This window comes from Pleurodeles waltl, chromosome 8, assembly GCF_031143425.1.
Source record: "Pleurodeles waltl isolate 20211129_DDA chromosome 8, aPleWal1.hap1.20221129, whole genome shotgun sequence".
NCBI lineage: Eukaryota > Metazoa > Chordata > Amphibia > Caudata > Salamandridae > Pleurodeles > Pleurodeles waltl.
In genome coordinates, this window is record NC_090447.1 from 312,655,118 (window position 1) to 312,667,360 (window position 12,243).

At 41.3% G+C, this 12,243-nt stretch overlaps 1 protein-coding gene across 1 annotated transcript in view; it reads left to right on the top strand.

Annotated features, from left to right (window-relative positions):
• LOC138249086 (suppressor of tumorigenicity 14 protein homolog) overlaps positions 1–12,243 on the top strand; it is a 605,612-nt gene that overhangs the window by 503,871 nt on the left and 89,498 nt on the right. Inside the window, exons 12-14 of the mRNA XM_069203127.1 lie at positions 5,066–5,173; positions 5,802–5,906; positions 8,553–8,594. Of these exons, the coding sequence (XP_069059228.1) occupies positions 5,066–5,173; positions 5,802–5,906; positions 8,553–8,594 (255 nt within the window). The remainder of the gene's footprint in view (positions 1–5,065; positions 5,174–5,801; positions 5,907–8,552; positions 8,595–12,243) is intronic.

Below are 12,243 nucleotides of genomic sequence, written 5' to 3' on the forward strand. Positions count from 1 at the left end.
GTGTGGTGACGCAGTGAAAATGAAAAGAAGTGGACCATGTAAAAAATAGTATAGTACCATTGAATCAATTTCCCAAAGGCCGGTGATTAATGCACATTTGATAAAGTTATAAAAGGTGTCCCTAGTAATTATTTCACAGGATCTTCCTCGAGACAGAGAAGGTAGCAACCTCACCCAAAAAGGGGACACAAAAAAATCTTAAAGTCACACACAAGTAGGAATGGCCAAAAGTGATGATCAGTCCAGTGTCATCAGTATTTCTTCAAATGATAGTATGAATCTACATAGAAGCAGGAGTCACAGTGTCATAGGTAAGAATGTAGGAGCTACAAAATCTACTTGATGCAAATGCACACCTTAAAAAATTATGTTACAAAACCAATTTGTTTTTGTGCTTGTACAACTAAAATGTAATTACTTTTGTTTTACATAATATACATTACAAAATGTTCCTTTGTACTTACCTTACATTCATTACCATACCCAACAATAAAGGAATATTATGGTTTGAAAACTACTAACCTTTTTTCTATTATTAATGATTGGTTATGTTGACATGTCTGACTCTCCCTACTGCTGCCCTTGAACCTTAATTTGGTTGAGGTGGTGGTATCTACTCGTTCTCCTCATCAGACTCTGACATCCTTAACTCTAAGCCTTCTCTTGTAGCTATACTGCATTGAATTACACATATCTTGCTATAGTTTTGCAAGATGTTTCTGGTGAATATTGGAGAGCACCAACCTCTTATGTATATAGCTGAATCTACTTTTTAGAATTCCAAAGATATGTTCGCTTACTGCTTTTGATCTTCTATGGGTAACATTGGATTGAGACTCACTTCAGGTAGAAGGGGATTGATACAGAGTCATTGGTAAGGAGCATAAGGCATAGGTACAGTCACCTACAACAACAAATAACATATTAACAAACAATTGCCCAATAATATGAAATGAATAAGTACAATTACTTGAACCAAAATTAGGGAATAAATATTGAGCCTTAAAACCTCCTCTTTGTAGCCTTCTTTAAATGCCACTAAATCTAAAAATGAATGAATCATGGGTGCTGCCTGGATATCCTGATACAATATCAGAGATCACATTATTTGTATCACACACTACTTATATACTTAGTGAATGAGTATTTTTTTCATTTGCAAAATAAATGCTCAAAGTCAGATGGTGGGCATATGAGCACATGCACACCATCTATACAGTGAATTACATGAAAATTGATAATCCTATAAAGTTCTAATTTAGTGTTTTGTAGTTCAAGTGCATTGCTAGGAACATAAATATGTATATTTAATTGCAACCTGAAATGCATGAAAATATCTAAATAGGGCACTCTCTGAACCCCCACTGCTGCGCTATAACACCTTGGTAAATACCAGCAGCTAAAAGGTGCAAATAACATAAAACCTGCACATGGATGGGGGCTCAGGTACTTTACAGAGTATAGCTCTCAAGTTCTGGCTTTGAATCAGCTAGGAGGTCCAGGGCTACAGCACTCCGTAGCCTATACTTTGCATATATTTCTTCCTCAGTCGGTTGAAAAATAGTTATTCTGATTCTAAAAATCATGTCATCTCTCCTCCCTGTCCTCTGCAAACCAGCCACGATGCCCATTCTTCTTTTCATCACATATGAATCTGCCATTTTTTAATCTGTAGATGCATTCTGGGACTGTTTTTAGAGTTATTGCCTGTTCTAAGTTGATGGTAAATTGCATGTGCACAATGGTCATTTTGTGACTGTTCACAATAAGTATGGCAAATCACAATTATAGTAAACTTATGTTTAGCATCCGCAAATTGGAGTCATTCACTTTGCAAAAAAGTACTACTTTGGAAAATATTGTTTTTGCTATCAGTAATCAGTTTATGACTGATAACCCATTTGCAATGCTTTGTAAATCTGATCTGGGAAAAGTTGGGTTGTTGGTTGAATGGGGGGTGATCATTCTTCAAGCTAAAGCTTAAATTCCTATCAGGGTATACCACAAAAGTCATAAAATTAAACTGTTCTTAATCCTTGGTAGCTTGGCACAAAAAACAGCCAGGCTTAACTTAGAGGTAACATGTAAAGTATTTATGCGGCACACAAACAGTAATAAAATGAGAACACAACACAAGAAATATCCCACACCAATTTAGAAAAAATATTGCAACATTTAATAAATTATTCGATGCCAAAATGACAAAAGTTCAATCAATCAAACCGAAGTTATCAATTTTTAAAGCTTAAGGTAAAAACTAGCACCTCAAAGATCAAAGCACCAACTGCGGACATCTAGACACGTGAGGCAGGGTCAAAGTCCTAAAATATGGCCGACTCTGATTGTGCAAGGGTTGTATAGAAGAAGTGAATTCAGCCTGGTCAGCTCTAACCTTTGAACTTAGAAGATATTTTGAAGCAAATGCTCTGAGAAGGTAAAGTTTAGCGGGGCAAGGCTGAAAGTGTTGTCCAAGGAGTAGGCATTGTTGTTGGAGAGCAGCTGGATGAAGTTGCGGTGAAGTGTTCTATGTTGGGACTTTGTCTCATTTTTGCAAGTCAAAAATCTCCAACTGGACAAGGCAGGAGTCTGTAGCTCACGAGAGTTCCAGGAGGTTGGGTACCTCTCTGGCAAAGGACCACTGAACTGGATTTGCTGCTGCAGAGAACAACGTAGCAGGAGCAGCCGCAAAGTCAGGCCGACTGGTAATGCACTTTGGGTAGATAGTCTAGCAGGTTGGTCCTCATCTTCCCTTGGTTCTTACAGCAGTTTTTAGCCAAAACATTTTTAAGTGTTTTAAGCCCCAAGTTTTGGATTTTGACTATCTTGACACCTTTAACACCACAACCAAGGGTCCAGGCCTGGAGGAGCACCATTTGAGGGTTCAGGGCCCACTGAGGCTGGGTCCAGTTGCAGGTTCAAGATGAATGGTGGGAGCCTTTTATGTCCCTAATGCTCTGATCAGGAGGCCAGCAGACTAGCCCTTGGAGTCACTCTGGTAGTCTTGGGTGCAAGTGATGAAGCTGGGCTCAAGCAACTGGGCAGGCTTCTGAGGGATCAAGGCAGGCTCCTGGCAGCAAAGCAGTCCTTTCAGGTGCACAAAAACAGTTTTGTGGAGTACATAGTGGGCCACATCAGCAGGCAAGTCTTCTGAAAGTCTTTCCCCAGGTCCAAAAAGTGAATAAAGAGCAGGTCTGAGGGTCCCTTTTTATACATGGTACCTTCTTTGAAGTAGGAGAAGTTTCTAGAAAATTCCCTTTGAGGTGCTTGAAGTTTCCTGACTCCCCTGCCCTGACTCCAAGCTGAATGCATGAGTAATGTAGAGGTGACAAGTCCTTTGTGTGAAGGCAGAGCACAATCTATTCAGTTGCAAGTGGAGCTGTGTTCAGCTCCAACCCCCAACATAATGCCAGTTGATGGTCCACCCAGGCCCACCTAATCCTTCTATTGTGTTGCGGTCTGGGAGGAATAAAGAAAGTTCAACTGCCAACTCAACCAGACATGTGACCCAGAATAGGCTAGAGGCAGCCAATAGTTTAGGTCATGAACATAACACCTTTCTAAAGATGGCATTTTCAAAATTGTAACTTAAAATCCAACTTTACTAGTATAGAGGATTTTATATTACAGACACTAAGCATGACATTCTTATCTGTTTCCAATCAAAAGTTAGCATTTATTAAATGTATTACAGCAACCTAATGTTATCTTATGGGAGAAGTAAGCCTCACAGTAGTGAAAAACTAATTCAGGAGGTTTTCACTACCAGGACCTGTCAAATTTAAAAGTGCATGCTCAACCTCATAATTACGAAGCACCCTGCCTTATGGGCCCTCTAGGGCCTACCTTGGTGGTAACATATGCAATAAAAGGGGAATTGAAGGTTTGGCACCAGGGTTATATTGCCAAGTCATATTGAACCTATGATAGGTATGTTGGTCCCCTGTTACTACTGAGAGTGTGAGTCATGTGCCTCTTCAGGTCCAGGACCACACTCATATCAAGGGACAGGCTTAGGACTTTGCACGCACACCAGATTAGCATGAAGCTGTGACTAGAAATCCAAAAGCCAGGTCACCAAATGCTCGCAGTTGAGCACTCAAGGCAGAGGACATGACTGTATGTACATCATGCCAGGGTCCATTCCTGTCCCAACACTCCTAAAACATGATCTGTCTACAACACATGCCCTTTAGTGCTCAAGTCAAACTCTGTTACAGCACTACTGGTAAAAATGTTCCCTAGCTATTCTCACACTGTAAAATAAAAAGGGACTTAACAATTCACATTACTGTAAAAAGGGGCATTTTTCAGGGACGTTTCAAAATTGAGAGGGTAAATTGTGAAAATCTCCAGATGGTGAGTGAATAAGCAAGCCATTTATCCTCTAATATACTATTTTGATTTGCATAGAGAAGTAGGCACACTTTGCATTTGAAAGCAAGGTTTTTGGTTCTCCACCATTGCAAAACTCATGCAGAAGAGGACTAGGAGACTCCTACTGATCACTGGTTATGACTGAACTGGTATTGCCCAACTTCCTTGCCGGACTTCTTGACCCTTGCTTTTTTTCAACCAGTGTACCAAACTTTACAACTATGAATGGGTCCCCTTGGTTCCTCTTAATGGTGAACAACAAGAGTCTAAAAAACTTTTGTCTAAATTCGAGCACCTATAGAAGTGTTGGTCTTCTGTGTATGTTCATCTATTACATTGTTGCTTTATTATTTATTGTTTCACTTTGATAATATTTAGCTTTTGTTCTATGTATTGACTATATAAACCTTTGTTATGTGTTTTACTTCAAATACCATTCACACTATCATATTGGAAACACTAAATAAACTAGGCTGACAAGCACAGACTCACCATCTTGATCTAACATTCCTGAGTTGCTGGAGAGGCACTATTCCACCAGTTACAATTTACAATTATTGTCCATTAAGGACCATTGTTTATTTTGCAGTCTTTTAAAGCCATTTATGTTAAAGATATAAAAACGTTAATTCTTTGCATAATTATCATCAAGTTGTAGCTTTAGTTGATACATGGATGCCATTTTTCTCAGCTTGTCCCAAGCAGTTTAAATGCATCGATGGATCATCCTGCATTCCTTTAAAAAATCAATGTGATGGATGGAAGGATTGTGCAGACGGTAGTGATGAGCGTGATTGTGGTAAGTCACACTGTACCCTGTTATCACCGGCCACATCAAAAAACAATATCAACAAGTGGTCTTACTTTTCTGTGGGTGTCTATTTTTATGAGCATGTTCCTTCCTTAATGCCTCCTTAACTTTCCCTATACTCTTTCTCTTTAGTAGTAAGTTTTCCCCATTTTCCAGCCACTCACTCTTGTCCCTGCCACGTTTACTCCAAGTTAAGGGTCACACTATAAGTCTGAAAGAGCACCATGCTGGTTATCTGCACTCTCACCAATACAAATGGACAGGAAGAAATGGAGAACTTTAACTACCATAGAAGAGGGGGAGCGTCCAGCTTAATAGCAATGACAGATTACCTTTGTTCTTCTTAGTTTATTTCACGTCAGTCTTCATTGTCATCACAATTCACTAATCTTTCATTTATCATGGCTGGTGAACTGCTGGTCTGTCAACAGAAGCTGTAGGGTCAGTTAATCATTTCTGCTCTTAGTCTGACAATTAAAGCTGTTCTTATCTTGTCATCAAACTGTATTTGCATAGTAGTAAGGGCTGGTACAATGTAGCCATTCGTGTTGCTACTTAACAGGATCAAAATGTTACAGTATGCAAAATAACACATTTTACTTTTCCATATGTTCAGGTTGCAGCCCTGAGGAACTAAACTGTGGCAGTGGGAAATGCAGAATGCAATCAAGGATTTGTAATGGAGGTGATTGCAAGGACAGCAGTGATGAAAGTGATTGCAGTAAGAACTAACACAAGGTTTCAACTTACAAAGAACATGTAACAAAGTATGCGCTTAAAAAGTCACAGTGACTACCCTTCTCAAACTAATACACCTGGACATGTTTCTCTTCATAATTAGGGCCTGATGTAGAACTCAGGGGACGGGTTACTCCGTCACAACAGTGATGAATATCCAGGCCACCAAAATCTAAAACCCATTATATTCTATGGGATGTATATTTCAGCGGACGGGACAAGTTCTAAATCAGGCCATTAATGTTCATATCACCATATTGCCCCCTTGTACATGCCTTTTCTAAGTAATAAGATTTTAATTCTCTCTGACAAACCCTAATCACTCCACTACAGAGTGATTCACCCCACTACACATAAGAGTCTCTTCCCACTTCTCGAATTCCTCAAGAATCGGAAGACCTGGCTTTGTGAATAAGCCCCTGTCCTATGCGAGGATACGCATACAAACAGCGGCAGCTGCCGCAAATGTCAAGGGTGAGGCAGGGAGACAACAGGGACATGGAAAACAAAAAGTGTTTTTAAAAAATACTTACCATTCTGCCACCGCTTTCACCTCCTGTCGCCTCTGGTCTTCTGGTGCCCAAGCATTTACTGGGACATCAGCACAGGCTCCCCAGCAATCCTGGTACTATACCTATCATGACAGCGGCATCAGGATTGATCTGCCACTCAGCCAGTGGACTGGAGTCTGTGCCTACGACGGCTGACTAAACACGCATGCGCACTTTGTGCACCCCACTCCTCCTCCCCCCCATGGCTCAGCCCCGTTCCTCCCTTTACATGCTGGCTGGGCCAGCAGCAGAAAAATAGAACAATAATAAAATATTGTTTATTCTTCTGCTGCTGGATTTTAGCCAGTGGGGCTATGCTCATCCACCATTGCGGAGTAGACGCCCCTTGCAGACCTTGTGACACATCTTCCCCCTACTACCTTTTAATCTGCCATGTTATTTTATGGAATTGTGATTTATATTGCGCACCGCTACCTCGAAAGGTTTCCCGGTGTAGGCAGCAGCAGGAGCAGTAGCAGGTTTATTGCTTTAATAGCCACGTCTTGAAATAAGAAGTCTATTCTTTACTGACTGCTTCCGCACTCACTCTCATCTCTCACTTCTATCCCTATTGCCAGAACATAAAAAATACGTTAAAATACTTTAAAAAATAATAGCGTGTAAAAGACAAAAACTGAAATTAAGATTACTGTCATCTAAAGAGAAGCTAGAAGAGTTAACAGAGATTCTCAATTATTGTGAATACTACAACACATCAAAGCAATCTGTGGTTATTAAAATTAATGATATTAGCCAATATTTCAAGGTTCCGAAAAAGATGCCACAGACGCTGTAAGCCCTGCTTGGTAGCTTCCTTTAATGGTATTGAGGGAGCTTCAGTACACAAAGGCACAGGTAATTTATTCATTTTCAAAGCGCTAAAAACAGGATTGCAGATTAGAGACAGAAAAACCACCGAACTAAGTGGTTTTATCTAATGTGGCAACACATCCACAGGGAATGAGCATCAACGACATAATTCTTTTGCTTTCAAGTAAATCATCATAAAGGCAAACAGTGGATTCTTGTTTACAAACCAGAGAATACAAAACATACATGTTGTATTGTAAACTCAACATATTGGCAAAATATACAAGGTGCTTAGCTGGAAAGGACATTTTTTCTCAATACAAGTAGCATTGAACAAAGCAAGCAATTCTAATCATGCAGTGCAAACGTTCTGTCTCCAGGTTGACATAAATGAGAGAGTAACCATGATAAAAGAGTGTTCAGTAGTGCAGGGCGGAAAGAGCGCAGGGTGCAAAGATAAGTTCAAATTTAGAGAGATCTGTAATGCATGGGCCCATGATGAATCTGGCCCTTCTCGGGCTTAATAGATTTGAGATAATTTTAAGATTTTCCCATTAAAGGTTCAATTAAACGCAATCATACTGTCTAACCAACAACCCAGCACATGCAACATTCTCTAACCTCATTAGCTATACATCATGAAAAGGTGGTGTGCAGTCAAGCGCATCCTCAACAGGTCCCTAGACTATCTTACTTCACATCCACATGCAGGATCAGTCTTCAATTTCCACTAGCCTGACTATTTTTATCCTCTACTATCCCCTGGTGGAGAGAGCACATTTGCTGACCAGTGCAGTCCATTCCTAGACATGCTCCCCTTCCTTCTCACTAAAAACTTAAACGCCAACATATGTACCTAGATATCTGATTAAATCCCACTTGGCTCTTTTCTTCTGTCTACGCCCCAATGTCTTTCCCTCACTAATCAGCCCTTGAGAACCATCCCTCCTGGTGGCAAAAGGAGCCCAGAAGAGGAATGCATTTGCTGCGGAGACCTTTTACTAACATCAAAGAAACAGCTATGAATCCTGACTGATCCACTCAGCCTCTGATTTTCCAAGGTTGAAAATATACAGAGGAGGTAGTTCAAAAAGACTAATTGCATTCTTGCAGTTTGAGACTCGTGTATGAAAGCATTCTCAAAGCTCACAGATGTTATTAGCTGGCATTTATGCTTCCTTTCAATAATTCTACCTTACAACTTCCTAATTGTCACATTATCTATACTGTGGTATCTTATTCTCATCATCTCATCTCATCATTTTCAGGTGACGAAAAGAAGCAGTCAAGAAAAAGGTTATGTGTAGTCGGTAAACGGAGTCTCTATTTCATTTATTGATTGGTAATGAATGTTGACAAGGTTGACTATATTGCTTTTATTTAAAATGTCGTGAGGTGTGAATGAAAACAGTCGAATATGCAATAATAGCTTTGTTTCTTTCTTTCGATGGAGAATGAAAAGTTGATTGTTTTTTTTTTGGTTGATAGTCGATGGTTTTTCAGGCTTCTCACTCTTACAGAGGCACTGCTCGTCAATGCCTTTCTCAATTTCTTCCCTCCACTCTTAATAATGCACCTTATTCTGTCACCTGAGCTATCCAAAATCTTTATGTTTCACACAAGAATTGAATAGGACTCTAGGTTTTCTAGGTCGACTCTTCAGCAACTTTTGGCCTTCATCAAACAGTAAGCAGTTATTTACAGTAACCTTATTCATTGTAATTCTCTATCAAGGGCATTGAGGTCAACACTTGAAACCGATGGGAACAATCAACTTCAAAATGCAATGAGTTTCACAATAGATCTCATCGTATAATGTAATGATTATGTTCTAATTCTGACTACTGGTGTGATCAGATGTCTTAAAAACAGGGAATGCAGTAAACAGATGGGAAAAAGCTATCCCCTATTAAGAACAAATCCATTATGTTATATAAGACATCTAATCCAATCGTTACAAAGGGGGGAAGGAGACTTCAGCAACCATCTAGGTGTGCCGCCTGAATATCAAAGCTAGAATATCCAGGTGTAAAATATCAATGACTAAGGTGGTCATTATGACCCTGGCAGTCTCCAGACTGCCAGGGCAAAGGTGGTGGTTTCACCGCCAACAGGCTGGCGGTGAAGACCGCCGCATCATGAGTGTGCCACATCTCCACTCATACCGCCATGGCGGCCAGACCAGCTGGGCCAGAGATGAGCATCTCTGACCTAGCGGTCCACAGAAGACCGCCGGCGGTATTAGGAGCTGCCTTTTCACCAGGGTTTCCGCGTCAGTAGCACTGCCAAGAAAACCCTGGCGGAAAGACTACTGGTGACAGGGAATTTCTTTCCTGTCACCGGCAGATAACTCACTCACCCCTCCAGCAAGCACTAAACCCCCCACCCCCTGCAGGCACAGAGACCCTCTCCCCACATACATGCACACGCACACGCACACAGACACCCACACACCACACACTCATTCACCTACACTTACATACATGTATTCACTCACACGCATGCATCGCATTCACCTCAGCACACATACACGCATTCACGCATGCATACTCACACCCATCCGAACACACATACTCACACACAGACAAACACGCATTCACCACAACACTCATACTCACATACCCAAACACATAACCACTTACTTCTACACGCACTCACTTCTACATTCAGTTGCACATACAACCATGCATACACACATTCATGCACACACACAGACAACACACACTCACACGCGCACACACAACATCCACCGCCCTCCCACCCTCTCCCCTGTCAGACGATCAACTTTCTTGGTCTGAGGAGGAGGTCATCTGGCAGGGAACGGGAACGGGCACTTCCACCTCTGGCAGTGCCCCACCATCAGGACACCGCCAGGCTGTATTATTGCACATAATACAGTGGGCAGAGTCCTTCTGGTGGGGCGGGGCCGGTGGTAGAACCGCCCAGTGCCTCTGCCTGCCAGCAGTACCCATAATAGGGTGTGCTGGCGGTCTTCTGGCACCCGTGGCTTTAGCGTGCTCCAAAGAAGTCCGCCAAAGTCATAATGAGGGGCTAAATATCGAACCAAAATATGAAGAGATAAGTAAGTATAGATTTTCCAAAGCCTAAATGTACCTTGATTCAATTTTGGTCTTCAATATTTTGTCCACGGTATTCTTGTATTTTAATATTCTTTGCCTCGATATTCAGTAGTAAATGATGACAGAGGGGCTGATTTATATATTGGTGGACAGAGTAATTACCGTTGCCATCAGGGATTATTTTTCCTTGCCATTGCAAAGGTAGTCTGCTTGCTGAATTTAGAGATGCCCAATGCCCCAGCTACATCTCTTGCTTTTTCAGGAAATACTGTCACAGCAGGATTTACTTTTAGAAATTAATAAAGAGAAAATGACCCCCTGGTCATGGAAGCATTCTCCCATGGTGTGGGGAACATTTAAAACCTTTAACTGCCCCTTACCATCACATTTTTTATAGTGGTGACAGGCAGTGGAATCTGGCCAGGAGTTCGCCCACTCTCAATCAGGCGGGTGGAAATGTGGCCAAACACCACAGCCCTTACTTTGTCAGACCATCATAGGTGTGTATAGGCAGCGGAGACAAAGTAGTCTTCAATGTCTACACACTGATGGTCTGCCAGACTCTAAATGAGGCGGAAGGACCTTCAGGTTGGCATAAAGGGTACTCCATTGTTATTGCAATGGAGCAGCATTTTCGCCAACATATAAACCACCAAGAGTCATATTCAAATGCATCTGAACTAATGAAAATTAGGAACTTACTCGGTTAATCTAATTTGCACATACAAAGCGCCAGGCCCTCATTCAGACCTGAGAAGGGACACCATGTCTGCTTCGTTCTAATGCCAATCACCATTTTGCTATTCTCTAGCCATGGCCATTAACATCTCTCAATTAAATGGGTTGTTGAAACATGATATGAAAATTGAGCATCAGATTAGTGGTGAGGATGGACCTTAAATAAGGTAATAGAGCATGGCCGTTAACCAATCCATACCTCAGTACTCTTACTACGCCAAGTTGGCCATCCAACCCATTATTTTCCACCAGTGGAAACATTTTTGCCTTCAGGACAAGCTTGGCTGGAGTCCTATAAGTAATATGTACCCCAGCCTTATTAATATGTTGTGGTACTTTTCGTCAGAGTATAGGTCATCAGAGTATAGGTCTGACATTATTCAAGCCCTTTCCTTGTCTGTTAATCTCGGAGTACCATTATTTTGTTCTTTCTTACCAGTTTTTTTACAGGACACAACGCTATATAACACTAAATTCAGCATGCTGCCATCATTTTTGCTTCTTCCCACTCCGTCAGATAAGTGTCATTCTCTTATAATAAGCTAAAGTACAGTACCCAGCAATTTTGGAAGCAGCAAATTTGCCATTGGAATGTCTTCATTATTACAATATGTTACATCTCACCTGATGTATGCCCGATCAGAGGTTGAAGACTATACTGTATGTTTCGTATTGGACAGTCTGCAGTCTTTATGTGAGCTGGTTGGTGATCCCTTCATGCAGGGTATTTCCATAGTCTAGTCAGCTGGAGATGATGACCTGGGTGATTGTTTTCCTTGTGTTTTCTGGTAGCCATTGCAAGATTTTCTTCAACATCCTTAGTGTGTTGAAGCAGGCTGTGACCTGTTGACTTGGGTGATCATTTCCAGTTTGTTGTCTATGTTGACTCTGAGGTTTCTCGCTTGCAAGCAGTGGGTGGGGGTTGGTCCAAGGACCAGTTGGAGTTCCATGGGGAGGCGTTTGTCCAGAAGACTACCACCTCAGTCTTGTCTGAATTCAATTTGAGGCCAATGGATTTCACCCAGGTAGCCACTTCTGTCATGCATGTGATGAATATGTTCTTGGTGTTGGGTGTTTTGTCCGAGAGGGACAGTATCAATTGCATGTTGACGGCATAAGTGAGGATGTTTATGTTGCTTGC